The sequence below is a fragment of the Schistocerca piceifrons genome, chromosome 3 (assembly GCF_021461385.2).
Source record: "Schistocerca piceifrons isolate TAMUIC-IGC-003096 chromosome 3, iqSchPice1.1, whole genome shotgun sequence".
Classification (NCBI taxonomy): domain Eukaryota; kingdom Metazoa; phylum Arthropoda; class Insecta; order Orthoptera; family Acrididae; genus Schistocerca; species Schistocerca piceifrons.
Genome location: NC_060140.1, coordinates 736948620 through 736966571, shown reverse-complemented (window position 1 = coordinate 736966571; position 17952 = coordinate 736948620). Strand labels below are relative to the sequence as shown.

The following is a 17952-nucleotide window of genomic DNA, read 5'->3' as shown; positions in this document are numbered from 1 at the left end:
AGTTTAATGAGAGCCCATTTGCAGAGAACCACTTAATGATTTTCTGAAAAACATCGTTTGCAATTTCACCAGTTAATTCTTGTCTGTTGGGTGTGATAGCTACACTTGTATCATCGGCAAAAAGTACCAGCTTTGGATCTTCGTGAATATAGAATGGCAAGTCATTAATATATATTAAGAACAGCAGAGGACCCAAGACTGAACCCTGCAGAACCCCATTCTTGATTGTTCCCCAGTTTGAGAAATCACCAGTTTTTTTTTTTTTGCATATTATGTGAACTGTTTATTTCAACTTTCTGCACTCTTCCAGTTAGGTGTGATTTAAACCATTTGAGCACTGTCCCATTCATACCACAGTACTTGAGCTTATCTAGAAGTAAGCACAAATAATCAGTATACTCCTAATTATTTGGGGTAATGTGGGGGAAAAGATATACGAATAATCAAAACACACAAGTAACAGATTTTTCAAACAGGGATTCTTTGTTTGAAAGTTTATCCAAGTTCTGTCCATGGGTACTGTAGGCCAACCTATTTCTTGAAGTAGCCTGTGTCATTGGTCTGCTTTTTCACACAGTATTTCAAATTTTTCTTGAAGCAGTAATGTCATTGTACTGAAACCCCCTCTGGCTCTTAGAATCTAGAAGTGCATCTACACACTGCAATGCAATACAATGACTAACAAGGTCACTGTCTTCATCCCCTTTCCACCTTCACTGTTCTCTCCTTTTTGCTGTGAAGTAGTGGTCAAAATTACGGCATCCGTCGCGTACTGGAAGCCAGGTTCCCATACGTCAATCTTCAGCTGCTCCTTGAAATTTTCTTTATTTTCATCTTCACATTCATTATTTGTGCAACTGCTCATCACCGAAAGCTTGAAAATCACTTTCTTCTATAGCAGGAAGGATTTTCCTTCATGGTCAAACTAGTGTACGTGGCTTGACTTCCCGCCAGGCATTAAAAATCCTATGCATGGCATCTAGAATTGTCAACTTCTTCCAGAAAGCCACCAATCATCTTCATCAACTAGCACTCTCAGTAGACCAACCCTGTAGTGCTGTTTCACCTATGCAATTACACCTTGGTTCATTGGCTGCCACGTCAGGAGGTAAAAATTTAGTTATGATGAGACCATCATACGCAAATCCTGTTATCAGGAAGTGAAGGGCTGTTATCAGGCACAGTCTTCTGTGACAATCCTTCCTCTCCTAGAAATAGCCAACTTTGTGGTACAAAATGTGGGTGGGATAAGTTTTTGAAAATTTCACTCTCCATCCAGGGTCCTTTTTGATTATAATAATGCACAGGGAGCCCCTTAGCTGCAATATCTTTGAATGATCTAGACTTTTTTATAATCAATAGTATAGTAGTTTCACTTCCTGGTTCCCAGGAGCATTAGCAGTGCAAAAAATTGCCATGTGTTCTTTAGATGACTCACCCAGGAGCACAAATTTTGCTCTTAAAAAACCAGGTTTCTGGCATGCAGACATTTCCAATATAGGCCACTTTCATCATCTGCATTATAAATTTCGTCTGGTGTAAAATTCTCTTCTTCCACAAATTTCTGTAACTTTTTCCAGAAGGAATCAGCAGCCATGACATTTGAACTTCCACTCTCCTTGCACAATAAGTTTGTGAATCCCCTGGCATTTGAATCGTGTTAGCTAGCTAGAGGAGGCATTAAATTCTCCCTCTAACCGCAGAGCTCCATGAAAAAACTTAGCTTTTTCAGCACACATCACACCTGAAACACTGACAGCTTCTGCTTGTTTTTGGCTAAACCACTGCAAAAGAGCAAGCATCTTATTCATCAAATGTAGGTCTTTTCATGCTTTTTCCTGCAGTTGGTCCCGAACTAGAATCTCATTTCCCCTTGAACAGTCTTTCCAATACCATAATCAGCAATTAGTTTTGTATGAGTTTCACCCTTCTCAAATCTTTCAATCACTTCTCATTTTTGTTTCAATGTCAACAAGTTTCTTTCATTTGACCACACTATCTTTTACAAATTTCATTTAACTTGCTTCACTGACACACACTGATTAACATAAGAAAACTGACTGTTTTTGATTTACATAGAACACACTGGTCAATAACAATGGAAATGGTACTCTGTTTTCACATGGCAGTGATTTGAACAATGTAAGTGGCACTTGTCATGCACCAGGTTTATTATTATTATTATTTGCATGAGAAAAATTTGCATTTTTTTAGATTGATAAATAATCAGGAGTATACTGTACCTGATTGTAGACAACTTTCACTAGCTTTGCACGATGCTGACACCAAGCTGCAGGTAACTGACAGAATTATAGATGTGACACCACTCAATTATAGAACAGGGCTTCAGAATTATAGCTGCTTGTGAAATACTGGGAAAAATTAATCTGTTCTAGATATACTGAATTCTGTATCCTAAGTGAACCACTTACAGTGGGGCATCCGATGTGGACAACGGATCACATGTGTGCTGGAACCTATGGTTGGCTGTAAGCAGCTTGCTTCAGCCACAAATAAAATAAAAGGCAAAGGAAGTTAAGAGTATTCAGGATTCAATTTTAAAGTGTACTCTCTGCATAACTCAGTAAGCCGACACGATTTTTCATTATTGTTTCAAAACTAAAATGCTAAATTTCAGAAGCACTATAAACGTATTACTTACTTTCAACAACTATTTGTAAAATATTTCTATTCCTTTGATGTAGCATCAGCCTAAGATTACATTAACAACACGACCAGTGGCTGGCAGCATTTAAGGCGAGACTGCTGGCCTATCTGATTGTTGAACACTAACAACAAAGTTTCTTGCAGCCGATACATGTGCGGGTAAGCTCTAATGGCTAGCTCTATAATGCAAGTGGTAGCCTGAGGCCAAAACACACAAAGTCATGTCATGACACCGTCATGTCTAGGTCTATTAACACTGCTTATAGCATCATATATAAGTTACAAAATCTCAGCACGCATGGCTGTTCTCAACTTATATGTGTGTGTGTGTGTGTGTGTGTGTGTGTGTGTGTGTGTGGTTTTCTTTATTTACACAAGTGAAAAACAGAAAACACATTGTGACTATGAGAACACAAGGGAGCTACCTGCTTACACTTAAACTATTTTCTCACATGTTTTCCAGGCACCTCTTTTCTGCCAGATTCTTCCTGCCTTCCATCTTACTAGTTCCAAATCCCTGTCAATGACTTCATAAAACAGGGTACTAGTAAGCCACCCCCCCCCCCCCCCCCCCCCCACACACACACACACACACAAATTTTCAAACTTTTTTTTTACTAGCATACATGACACTTTCAGTTCCACGACCACAGTGTTTCTTTAAGTCTCGTGTGTTTTGCAGTTATTATATGCTACATTGTAACTCCTTTGTATGAATTTATGACTCCTCAGTCTTGTCATTTTTTAAAATTAGTTAATTTTTAATCTTATCTACATTTTTTCCTAGCTGATTTGCCTTTTAGTACATCTGCATTTCTATCAGTATTCAAGGGCACGTGTCAAATACAAAAAAGGGAGATGGAACTGTAGCAGTGGAAGCCCGAAGATGCACAAAAATCATTTTAACAAAAGAAGGTTTACAATGAAATGAATAACATTCTGAGTAACACACACATGTCCAACTCTAAAGAGAACTATAGAAGGCAGGTAAAGGAAAGGAAAAATATGTGGAGATTCAAATGAATTTCATTTATTAACAATGTCATGATGCAGAATTTTCACATTTTCTTTTAAAAATTAAGGAAATCTTCAGACCATCTAAATTTTGATAGTTTGCCTTTGAGGCAAGTACACAAATATTACTCACAACTGTACATTGTTACATGCTGCACTCAAGTTTTATCAGTGAGTATATATGTGGCATATAAATATATTCACTGTCAGATACATCTAACTGTAAAAAGCAAGTAAATCAGTAAAAAAAATTATACAGCCTTATAAAATATGAGTTTTACTACCAATGGGAAAAACAGTCCAATACATCAATACAAAGATGTATAATCTCTTATAAGATTCATGATAGCTGCAGCTTTAGGATTAAAAAACTCTGTTCCAGGTTGGGAGTCACTAATTATGCCAGCTAATTTAACAAAAATTTCATCACCAATACCAAGTATGGCCAGAGTGCGTTGTAACTCAACACAACGTGGGTCACACATCACCTGAGGAACACTCTCTGCTTTTGCCTGCAACTCCCGTATCTTAGTTGCTTGTGCTTGTGACACTTTAGAAACCCTCGTAACAACGTCCTGGAGGCGGAAGAGAGAATTTCTCATGCCAGCAATCCTACGCTCCCTGTCCCAGAACCCCAGCTGGGCAGGCTGCGGGGCCTCTGCTTCTGGTACAGCATCCTCAGCATCATCTGCTAGCCGTACTACTTTGGTTGGAGGCTCAGCTGTAGTCTGATCTTTTGTGGGGCTGGATGTGGTGGTAGTTGGCTGACGAATGCTCTGGTCTGCCTCCACATCGAGAGTACCGGTACTTGTAGATGCTGCTTCAGCTTGTGATGGAATGATTGGCCTCCGAAGCCGCTGTTTGGCCTGTGGAATTTGTTTTCAGTGGCTTAGTCAGAAACATTTCAGCTTTTGTAAATACTAAATGATCTTACATAAACCAAGAACAAATGTTAGTAAAACATAGCAAGTTAAGCTGAGTATCTAAATCATACAAGCCGAATGGTAAAACAAGGAAACCTTATCGGCTTATATCTTACAAAATAAATTCATGGAAGAACTGACCGAACTAAAAGCACTCTTACTAACTAATGAAGTAGATGAAGCACTACATAAAATCTGTAAATACCAACCACATTCCACTCAATGTCTGTTAAATTTGGGGAGAATCAACATTTAGTTGAATGTTGCAATTGACAGCACATAAAAATGGCATTAAAACAGAGTTAGGAATCATGAAACATAATAGGCCTATATTTATTTATGACGACGTATAGAATACTACCAACTCATGGAAAACTTTTGTAGTGCTATTTCCCCCAACTCTGAACTAAATATCCCACACACATTATGCAGGACTTCCCAAAATCATTCTACACTTAAACTGCAACATCTGTCTTGGAACTTAAATATTACACAACTAAGTACTGCTTTGCTATACGACTACATAATATCAAAAAATATGTACAAACAACTCAATGAACTGATGTGAACCACTAAGGGTACTACAAGATCAATTTCAAAAGTATTTCTACCGGTCCTGAGTCCCGAACAGACATCTGAGCTACACTAGAAAAATGCATCTGTGAAACGTTATAACAAAATCACTGTCATTTACAGAACAAGAATTTAATCCTTCAGGGATGGATAGACATTTCGTTTTTTTGCTCACTGCCAGCACATGGCATGTGTAACAGATTCTCCCAGGCTTTGATGTAATACTGATGGTGTGTCAGCTGAAAAGAAGAAAAACTGGACATAGGAAGTATACAGGTATACTGTGCCTGTGAGAGACAGTTCACCAAAGTAAAACAATGGTATGGAGAAGCAGACCAACATGTAGTACATTCTTAGTGTAGGTCCCAAAAGCCTATGCTTGCTGGGCAAATGAGAATTTCTGTGCATGACTCATCTGCAGCAGCTGATATCAGATGACTAACAGCACTTGCAGTGTTGACAGCTTTCCCACTGCTTGCTGCTATTAGCATTCATTCACACAACAAACCATGGGAAGTCCACAAGACAAATCATGATGTAGATAGTCAATGAGATTATCATTTGTACTTTCCCATGGCTTGTAAGTAAAGTTAACTTTTACTTCATTGTCTTAGGTTCGAATTTAATCACATGATCAGAATTTTCATAAAAATTGGACATAAGACACACAGGTAGGCCATTGCACTCATGAATGTTTACCTCTGGCTACATTACATGTCAATCTATTATGGCACTCATTTTTTCCACTTTGAGATTTGGCAACTTCTCTTACTAATATGTAAATTATCACATTCCAAACTAACCTTGGCCTAAGGGTATGCTACTGGTCAGTTTTCATCACATCTTTTTTCTTCCAGTCACCACAGAAACACGAAAATAAGGCACTCTCCAAATCAAAAACAAATGACATCAATTTATATCTTCTCCTAAAAAAATTAGTTTCAGTGACTCTCACTGGCTACCTTATAAGATCACCCAAATGGCTATGACCAATATTAACAAACTGTCACATCAGTAGGCTAGAAAAAGCCGCTGACATCACAGACACACTTTAGCCTCAGATGACACATGAGTACTCCCTAGCTTCAAGAGTAGGACTGCTGACCTTTCTAAAAGTATTGGCAATCCGATATATTAATATTTAAAAAAATATTATTTTTATTATCAGCTCTTTATATATCAACAGAAAAAATATCAACATACTGGCCTATAAAAATATCAGCTGCACATTGTAAATATACTGCCAGTTTTAGAGCTGTACATTTAAGTATTGATTTATCATTAAATATTCTGTACATCAACAAGCTAGCATCTGTGTATCCCCCTTAGGGCAAGAATTTAAAAGAAAATGATGTTCATTCTTGGCTCACAATGGTAACTGCATGTAAGTGGGATAATAAAAGTTGTCTCATGCAGCCGTCATTTGGTTTTGTCACTAATCTGATTTGCTTGGAACACTACATGTCAACTTCCCCATTTTTTCATTTCTGCAAACACTAGCAACCTAGCAGCTGTAGTGTCAAAACTGCATGGTGAAGTTAAACGTTTCTGTTAGTAGCACTAAGCACCGATTCCACTAGTATTTTTCCTCACACACCTCCACCCACCATGAAGACCAATTTTGTTATTTCGATTTTTGTTCATTTTCAGCAACTGTTTTTGAAGAATGCTGATGTGAAGAGAGAGAACACTAATTGCATTAAACCCCCCCCCCCTTTTTTTTTTTAACGCAACTGGTGTGCTATTTCTGCACATAGAAAATCTTGTTATTCCATTAACACCACCACACCCCAGAGCAACCTGACTTCTTCTTTGTCCCACCTACACTTGCTTCACACAGTCAAAGAGAAAGACTGAATGTGATGAAAGCTCGATAAGTAGTAACATTCCTTCACCTAGTGAAAGTAAAATTATGTTGTTCTACAATTTCAAAAGAACAATTCCAAACATTTATGGAAAATTGAAAAAAAAAAAAAAAAAAAAAAAAAAAAAAACTGATATTTTATCAACAGCCCTACCTCCTCAGAATATAACACGACTCTACAGATTTTATACGAGAATCAAAGCCAAGACATTTTCATGACTTTCCATAACCTCTTTACTTACATTCATGACCGCTCGAAAATATGCACATAATGTAGGTATGTATGAACTGTAGTATACCATTCATCACATGCTATAAGAACATTAAACTCTCACACAGGATGGGGTATGACTATTTTCAGATATATTTATCATCCCGTCAAAACTAAAACTTCTTTGTTAATGGAAAGGCCTCTTAGCTGCATCATTTCCATCGAACACACATATCAGCTTCTAGACAAAATCTATGAAATCATGAGGTACACTTTGCAGTAAGTTCATCACATCTCTATTCACTACATCAGCCATTGAGGCAGACATGATTTTTGACACAAATTCTTCCATTGCAATTGTCACTCAAGAATTTCTCAAAATGCAGGTCTGCATAACTGAGTGCTACCTATGAGCCACCTTTGACAACCTATTTTCAAAGGACTCTTCTCAGCAGTTTTCTGATACAGATATTCTGAAGGGCAGGGGTAAAATACAGGGAGCAAAAGGCTATTTACAATTTGTACAGAAACCAGATGGCAGTTATAAGAGTCGAGGGGCATGAAAGGGAAGCAGTGGTTGGGAAGGGAGTGGTGAGACAGGGTTGTAGCCTATCCCTGACTTTATTCGATCTGTATATTGAGCAAGCAGTAAAGGAAACAAAAGAAAAATTTGGAGTAGGAATTAAAACCCATGGAGAAGAAATAAAAACTTTGAGGTCCACCAATGACATTGTAATTCTGTCAGAGGCAGCGAAGGACTTTGAAGAGCAGTTGAACAGAATAGACAGTGTCTTGAAAGGATATAAGATAAACAACAAAATCAAAACGAGGATAATGGAATATAGTCGAGTAAGTCGGGTGATGCTGAGGGAATTAGATTAGGAAATGAGACACTTAAAGTAGTGAAGGAGTTTTGCTGTTTGGGGATCAAAATAACTGAATGGCAAGGAAAGCGTTTGTGAAGAAGAGAAATTTTTTAACATCAAGTATAGATTTAAGTGTCAGGAAGTCTTTTCTGAAAGTGTTTGTATGGAGTGTAGCCTTGTATGGAATGAAGCTTTCAAAATGTCGTGCCACAGAAGAATGCTGAAGATTAGATGGGTAGATCTTATAACTAATGAGGAGGTACTGAATAGGATTGGGGAGAAGAGAAGTTTGTGGCACAACTTGACTTGAAGAAGGGATCAGTTGGTAGGACATGTTCTGAGGCATCAAGGGATCACCGATTTAGTATTGGAGGGCAGTGTGGAAGGTAAAAATCATAAAGGGAGACCAAGAGATGAATGCACTAAACAGATACAGAAGGATGTAGGTTGCAGTAGGTACTGGGAAATGATGAAGCTTGCACAGGATATAATAGCATGGAGAGCTGCATCAAACCAGTCTCAGGACTGAAGACGACGACAACAACAACAACAACAACAACGATCTGTGCAATCATTTTTGGAAATAAAGACTTCCTTTTCTGTGTAGTTTTTGCCCACAGCAGTTGCAACAAATCCATATCCACGAAATGAGTTGTTTTACGATTACACACTTTGTCAGAATCTGTTGCCATTTCCACAACAGTTTTCTTTATGAACTGAGAATCAGTGCTATACATTCAACTGAACACATCTCTGTACGAAAATGGGCAGAGAGAGTCATTTGACTAACACTTAAAAACTAAGCAAATTCAGCTGATAAGGATTTAAGAAACTAGAGTTGTACACAAAGGAATCTGTCTTCTAAGTAAGGTTTAACTGTTTAAAGTTCCTACTTTCACATGAGCTTTAATGTGTTTCAGCAACATACTTCAATGAGAAATAAGTTCAATCACATTCTTCATGACTTCACTATTACCAATCCATCTTATAGAACAAAATTTGCGAAGAAACTTGGAAAACTCAGTGATATTTGAGAAAGTTACCTTACTTGAAAAAAATCCTTCACGAAGTACAAGATCACTATCACAAATACATTAATACTGCAACCAATTTTATTTTGAGCAGTTTTCAGAGCTCTGTTCATTACATGAACTGAGCAAGTGCCACAATGAAACATTTGTCATTGATTATCTTCTTCATTGATTAGAAATGCTTATAAATAATGCAAGATCCTGAATCGAGCAAAATCTTCAAGTTCACATTTGGCCCATCCACTGAAATTTGAATTACAAGGGTAAGCCCATTATTACCCGCAAAGTAATTATAAATAAAATTTTATTGTAATCAAATAGGAAACTTGCAACAACATTTTTTGACATGGTCTCCTTGCGTTTCAATGCACTTGGTCCATCGTTGTACAATCTTCCTGATGCCCTCATAAAAGAAGGTTCTCGGTTGAGCTGCAAGCCAGGAATGCACTACTTCTTTCACTGCTTTGTCCGAGGCAAAAGTAATCATCTCAATGTAACGTACACTGTTGATTATTGTGCCCCTTTCCTAATTATGTTCCAGTACTGGACCTTGTGTGTCCCAAAAAACCGTAAGCATCAGTTTTCCTGCAGTTGGTTGGGTCTTTAGCTTTTTCTTGCATGTCAAATTCAGATGTTTCCATTCCACACACTTCCGTTTACTCTCTGGCTCATAATGAAGGATCCATGTTTCGTCCATCAGCAACAATTCTGTCTAAGTAGCTGTCCCCTTCATTACCATAGCGATCCAAATGTTTTTTGCAGATGTCCATGCGCGTTTGTTTCTGCAACTGTGTGAGTTATTTTGGGATCCATCTTGTACAAACTTTATGAAACCCAAGTCTGCTGTCGATGATTTCTTAAGCAGAACTGTGACTAATTTGCAGACGATGTGTCACTTTGTCAATAGCTGATCATCGGTCTAAGAGAATCATTTCACGTGAACGCTCAATGGTTTCTTCATTTATGGTGGTAAACAGTCATCCAACTATTTCATCGTGCATAAAACTTGTGCGACCATTTCGGAATTTTTCAATCCATTCATAGACACTCCGTTACGGCAAAACGCTGTTCCCATATTGTACCAAAAGTCTTCAATGAATTTCGGCCCCTGATACGCCTTCTGACCACAAAAAAGCGGATCACTGAATGTTGCTCTTCTTTGTTGCAAATAGACAGCAGAGCAGCATTGATTAACGGCATGGCAGTGGTAACGAAACTAATCTAGCAGCTTGAAAATTATAAAGATGTAACAACAAATAACCAAAGCACGCATCAACAAAACAACAGTACTACCACAAAAATAACTAAATTGCGGATAATAATTGACTTACTCTCGTATATTCTGAAGTGACAAATTCAAACCATTAACATCCCTCAGAAAACTTGACCGTAAAGCAGCAGATGTGGCAGAATTCAAAAACATAGACTTGTTAAATATCTTGCAGATACAGACATACTGTTCATCCCAGAAACAAACCACCAAAAATCCATCTGCCCCTTTTGGATAGCTTTGTTCAAACTCTCATCATATGACACACAAAAGAATCCAATTTCCCTGACTTTGTTAGGAGATTCTGGAAATGAGGGCCAAATCCATAAGTAATTATACATAACTTATCCTTGCATAATGGATTTTTTTTTTTTTTGCAATCACGCTGTCAGGAAACAATTTGAAATTATTCTACAGTGTTTCCAGAACTTCTTACTAATGAATGAGACATGATTATTCACAGATCATATGATTTTAGATTTTACTATCTCATCAGTTCCTTAAAAAAGTTTCAATGAGTCTGTTTTGAAACTCTTCGACTGAAGTTCTAGATGTCGCAGGAGCAAGTGTTGGTAATTTGTTACTGCCATTCACATTCTGTTCGGAAGGAACTAGTGACTGTGATGGTATTATCTCCGCTACAGCAAAAGGTAACTTTCTTTGCTGCCTTGAAACTAACAAATGAACCAGCGTTGAAGGTCTCGTGTCGTACACACGAAATCCCACGAGCACTAGCACCAAACTCACATTTGCACAAAATGCTCGACAGACGTGAATTTACAATCTGCGAGAGATACTAATATGGTGTGGGAAATGTTTTGGCTAGTGAGAAATTGGTTTTACTCTGACCGTATTTAGTAACTTTAAAACCAGATTAAAATTACAATAGTATTAATTATTAAAAATCTTAAGAGCAATGTCTTTCCAAAAAAGGATGCGGATTAAAGTGATTTAAAAAGAGAAAGTGGACAGAATTAAAGAAACAGCTGTTCTAACTGATAATCCTACAGCAACACTGTCATGAGCAGAGCTACAATTTGTGTCATTTCCACTAGGCGTTTACACCTCATATAGCTCAACAATGCCACATTCCAAATTTCTCCATCTCCACCTGCCCCTCAAGACTGCCAAAATAAAATTCATGGCCACCTACTCAATAGGTTCTGCAGACACCTAGGGCCACTACTACAGTACATGTATTGTGATGGATGCCAACTGGTTGGCTTCCAACAGTGAAAATCTATGATAATGAACACAAGAACTATTTATGAGATTCCGCACACACAGCCTCTGTTACTTGGCACTTGACTTACAAAAGGCTGTGGAGTTCCTTGTGTTTAGTCCGCTTTATAGTAACCTGGGTAGTTTCATACCCTGATGCAACATTCTACATAACAAGTTGCTGGTAACATTGGGCACTAACTGTAAAATCTCCCACATTCAGAACAAAATGCTTATTTGCCACTCCACCTATAATTTATTAGCATATTGGGCTCTGAATGTAAATTCCACATAGCTCTGACAATGTTAACATTATAGAGGTTTTTAACTTTTCAAGTATATAGATGGCTGACAGTGTTCATTGTAATCATTAATATTACATAAATGCTTAGGATGAAGTCGTCATAGCTGAGAAGTATAAGAGGAAGAGCAGTGCTTTTTAAGTAGCTACATTTTGCAAATGCACATGCCAATACTGAAAGTAATATAGAAGTATTCCCCATGAACTAATTGTGAATGAATGAGCCAGTGACAGATTTTGAGAAAGATGACTATCAACAAAATCTGTACTAACAGCTTTCGGGAAACAAGACACTGACTCAACTGACAATAGTTAACTGAAAAATATATACCTCAATGCTACAGCTGCCATTATACTTCAATTGTTGGATTGGAAATTCTGAATCGAAAAGAGAAGTTGGGAAAGAAGGTTGTATATGAAGATGTCCGGACATGTCCGAAAGGACAGATACCATCTTCATATATAGTTAAGGCTAACCGGCCATTGATCTCCTCCTCATGTGCTGGATCCACACACATTGCCCGAACTCTTACGGGACTCTGTAAGATTGTCTGCCACGAGTAATGAGTGTAATGGGCAGGGGCACCACGAATGTAGTGTATGGACATTAAGCTGGGAATGTGGGTCTCATGGGGAGTGTGCAAGGGATAAATCCCTGCAGTCCCACTATCCTCTGTGCCCTTGGTGGCTCAGATGGATAGAGCATCTGCCATGTAAGCAGGGGATCCTGGTTTCGAGTACTGGTCGGGGCACACGTTTTCAACTGACCCCGTTGATCTTTATCAATGCCTGTCGGCAGCTTAGGGTCTTTATTTGCTTATCGTTTCATGAAGGTTGTATGTTGATCTCTGCTGTCATACAAGAAGTTTTCAAATCCCTAAATTGGAAAACAGAAGGAACAGGCTACATGTTCATGGAAAAATTCCAAACCACCTTTGTTTTGATGATGATATCACACTGTTTATGACAGTGCAGATGAACTACAAGAACAAATGGAAGATCTTTTTCGAGTTTCCTGGCAATCGAAAACTTAGTTTTGAACAGGTATGTTTACAATCAGTAGCCCTACATATAACATGTTTTGATTCATGTAATTGAGACAGGGATTGTTTCTTCAGAAACAGTCACCCAGACAACAACAGTGAGATACACATTGGGAATTTCTTAGAGAGACAAGAATGAAAATCAATAGGGTTGAAATCAATGAGGATGCAACGTCATGAAACAGTATTGGTGCAAACTGTTCAAATATGATGAATCTGCAATGTAATCAATATTTAGTGACAATCTAATCCAGGTTCAAGTCCTGGTCTGGAACAAATTTTCAATTGTCACTAAATATTCTTTAGACATAATTGTAATGCTAATTAAATGGAGGTATTAAATATCCCAAATTGCGGGTGTTAATGGCTGAGCTTGAATTATGTACATTCAAGGCAAGGTTAACCTGAACTTCAGGAATGATGCTTTGCGATGCATCACAAAATCCTGAAATTCACTACGATGATGATGATGATGATGATGATGGAGGAAGAGGAGGAGGAGGTGGAGGAGGGGGGGGGGGGGGGGAGAGAGAGAGAGAGAGAGAGAGAGAGAGAGAGAGAGAGAGAGAGAGAGAGAGAGAGAGGAAAGTAAAAGCTGATGAAACCTGTCATCAAGCTAGATACACTGGTTCAGTACCACAATGAAATGGTTTACCAAAACGTCACTTTTGTCTTACTGGATGGAAAGCAATTCACAAAAACCTGATATCTGTAAAACAGAAGTGGAGATTCAATGAAATATTAAGATCAACTGGGGAAAAAAATGAAGACCAAAACAAAAAACCACCAGACCCAGAGTCATGAGCAACAACATGACAGAGGTATTACAATCAGAAAGTCTAACAGCAGACCAATGGATCGAAGTGCAGCAAACTATTCACCAATTCAATGCAGCAGCAGCAATTTGTGAGTGACCATAACACTTTGAACCATAATCATTGGACCACATTAGCCACCACCCAAAAAGTGTAACTGCACTCACTAAATACATCATAGGCCACAGAGATTAGTGTGAACACTAAACATGGAAAATAATAATATGCACTGTTGGTCATAGTAGACACTGGCATGTGGTGATGACAGAACACAACTAGAGTACAAACAACACATATATGGTTACTCTGCAATTCACACTGTTTGACAGATGGTGAAAAACACTTTCCTTCTATCTCTCTACCATTCCACTCTCCTATACCTCTGAGGGAATTTTCTATGTGAGCTCAAATTTCCATTATTTTATCACAATGGTCGTTTCTCCCTATACAGGGTGTTACAAAAAGGTACAGCCAAACTTCCAGGAAACATTCCTCACACACAAAGAAAGAAAATATGTTATGTGGACATGTGTCCGGAAACGCTTACTTTCCATGTTAGAGCTCATTTTATTACTTCTCTTCAAATCACATTAATCATGGAATGGAAACACACAGCAACAGAACGTACCAGCGTGACTTCAAACACTTTGTTACAGGAAATGTTCAAAATGTCCTCCGTTGGCGAGCATACATGCATCCACCCTCCGTCGCATGGAATCCCTAATGCGCTGATGCAGCCCTGGAGAATGGCGTATTGTATCACAGCCGTCCACAATACGAGCACGAAGAGTCTCTACATTTGGTACCGGGGTTGCGTAGACAAGAGCTTTCAAATGCCCCCATAAATGAAAGTCAAGAGGGTTGAGGTCAGGAGAGCGTGGAGGCCATGGAATTGGTCCACCTCTACCAATCCATCGGTCACCGAATCTGTTGTTGAGAAGCGTACGAACACTTCGACTGAAATGTGCAGGAGCTCCATCGTGCATGAAGCACATGTGTCGTACTTGTAAAGGCACATGTTCTAGCAGCACAGGTAGAGTATCCTGTATGAAATCATGGCAGTGAATCGAGGAAGTACAGTACATGCTGACTAAACTAAAATGAGTTTTAACATGGAAATTAAGCGTTTCCAGACACATGTCCACATAACATCTTTTCTTTGTGTGTGAGGAATGTTTCCTGAAAGTTTGGCCGTACCTTTTTATAACACCCTGTATAGTTGAGAACAGAGAAAATCCCTGGGACCTGTAGGAGAAAGTTGGTGACAAATTTCATGAAAATATCTCACAACAACAAAAAATGCCTCTATTTTATAGATTACCAGCCCCACTCCCTTATATCTGTGACATTGCCTCCCATTTTGTGATTTTACCAAATAAGCTGCTGCTCTCTGAAGTCCAGAAGAGAACAGACAAGTGTGGTGTAGGCTGGCTCTCTAGGTCATTTGTTGCACCTTCTAAATGTTCTGTCAATAAAATGCAGTCTTTGGTTCATCTCTCCCATAATGTTTACAATGTGATGGTTCCAATTTACGTCACTCATAATTGTAATCCCTAGATATTCAATTGAATTGAGAACTCTTAAATTTGTGCAATTTAGTTCATGATAAATCACCACTTTCCCACCAAGCAGATTTCGTATATAAACCATATTGTAATTTGTTTTGACCTTCTTATGACTTCACTAAATGATTAATTGGCAGCATCACCTGCAAACAGTCTAAGAGGGCTGTGCAGATAGTCTCCTAAATTGAGTATGACTCTTCCTTGGGGAACACCTGAAAGAGCTTTGGTTTCACTAGCTGACTTTCTGATAGGGACACAGGACTTCTAGTTGCAAGATCTGGGACAATACTCTCAAGGTACACAATTTAATTAGAAGCAGCTGGAGAGTCGTCTGGAAAAATGGAATAAATTCTAGTTCCCCCGTCAGCAGCACTCTTCGCTTCATATGAATAAAGATCCATGCTGTGTTTCACAAGAACAATATTTTCTGAGTCTGTGCCAGTTATGTGTCGATAGACCATTTTCCTCTGTGCGCTTCATAATGTTGGGACACACTGTGTGTTCCAAAACCGTACCATAAATCAATGTCAATTATGTGTGTCTATAATTAAGCAAATTACTTCAATTTTCTTTCTTGTGCATTTGTTTGATATGTGCATCTTTCTAATATCTGAGTACATACATTTTGTTGAACGAGTGGTTGTCTTACAACTGCTAAAAATGGGGATATGAGGTGATCAAAGCCTTGGCATAACAATGTGCACATAAACAGATGGAGGTAGAATCACATACAAAACTTATAAAAAAGGCTGTGCAATGGCAAAGCTATCATTTGTTTCCAACACAATTATGAGTGCACAACAGAAATTAACTGACTTTGAACGCAGAATGGTAGTTTGACCTAGATGTGCTGGACATTCTATTTGGAAAATTGTTAGGGAATTCAAGAGTCTGAGATCCACAGTGTCAAGAGTGTGCCGAGACCACTAGACATTACCTCTCACCATGAACACAGCTGCCATGGGCCTTCACTTAACAACCGAAACCAGTGGCGTTTGCACAGAGTTGTCAGTGCTAACACACGAGCAACACTGCACGGAATAACTGCAGAAATCAATGTGGGACACACGAACATATCCATCAGACCAGTATGCGAAATGTATCATTAATGGGCTACAGCAGCATATGACCAACACGCATGCCTATGCTAACAGCACAACATCACCTGCAGTGCCTCTCCTGGGCTCGTGACCATATCATCAATAAGGCACTGCGCAAGCTGGTGGTGGCTCATTAATGGTGTGGGCTGTGTTTATAGGGACAGACTGTGTCTTCAGTGTCAAACTGGACCAATCTTTGACTGGAAATGGTTATTTTTGGCTACCTTGAGATTATTTGTTCCCAAACGACGACAGAATTGTTATGAATGACAATGCACCATGTCACCAGGCCACAATTGTGCATGATTGGTTTGAAGAACATTGTGGACAATTTGAGCAAATGATTTGGCCACTCAGATCACCCCAACATGAATCCCATTGAAAATTTATGGCACATAATTGAGAGGTCAGTTCCTGCACAAAATCCTGCACTGGCAACAATTTCGCAATACAGACAGCTACAGAGGCAGCATGGCTCAACATTTCTGCAGGGGACTTCCAACGACTTTTTGAATCCACACCATGGGTGAACTACTGTACTATGCCAGTAAAAGGTTGGCACAGTATTAGGCGGTATCCCATGACTGTCATATCAGTGTATTCTGTCACCTTACTCTGAAGGGAACCTAGCTGGTAAACAATTTGAACCAAAAGGCCCCTTTGTTAAGTTGGTTCCCCATACCAATTATATCTACTTCCATACAACTCATATTGACATCTCATTTTGAATTCTGCAATGAAATTATTAACTGCATCTTCTTTCATGACAGAACTACAGGAAACTGTGTTTAGTCGTTCCACTTCCATGGTGTTCTCACTAACGTTACTACTGCCACTGGTATATTTTACATACGAACAAACCTCTTTGAATTTTCTACCAAGTTTAAAAGTGTCACACACTGATATCCACACTAACTTGAGTAGCTAAACCGTTGCCAATCTTAAGATCCTGCATTCCATTAAATTTGGCACGGTTTTTCTGTTGCTCCAACATCTGTTTGCTGACCTATTTTGTGTACCATGGAATGTTTCATCACTTATTTACCTGGTATAAAACCATCAACTGTCATCAACAATATTTACAAGGAGTACAACTTTGCTTCCACCATTTGCCAATAGGTGGTGATAACAGTAAGTAGCAGTCAAAAAATCAATTGCAGATGTCGGGCAGTTAGCTTGGACCTCAGTCAACATAACCTCATTCAAACATTAGTCTGTGTCTGCATCAGAAAGTTGTTTTTGATTGAAAATGTCAGTTTACGAGCCTGATTCTCGTCATTTTCGGGAGGCGTTACTCTATTGTTTCAATATGAAGAAAACAGTGGCCGAGTCTCATCGAATGCTCTAAAGTACGTACCGTAAGGACGCTATTAGTGAAAGAACGTGTCTTGAGTGGTTTTAAAGCTTCAAGAATGGAGATTTTATCATCTTAGACTGGCATAGTGGTGGAAGAGGACAAACGGCGTTTGTGTGTTTCTGAACAGTTGC

At 38.7% G+C, this 17952-nt stretch overlaps 1 protein-coding gene across 4 annotated transcripts in view; it reads right to left on the bottom strand.

Annotated features, from left to right (window-relative positions):
• Nucleotides 1–3718: 3718 nt before the first annotated feature.
• LOC124788332 overlaps nt 3719–17952 on the bottom strand; it is a 37954-nt gene continuing 23720 nt past the window's right edge. For 3 of the 4 annotated variants that reach the window (XM_047255581.1, XM_047255582.1, XM_047255579.1), the window contains exon 3: nt 3719–4547. In XM_047255581.1, coding sequence (XP_047111537.1) covers nt 3990–4547 — 558 coding nt within the window. In that variant the 3' untranslated portion in view covers nt 3719–3989. The remainder of the gene's footprint in view (nt 4548–17952) is intronic. The other variant, XM_047255580.1, reaches the window with a different exon arrangement.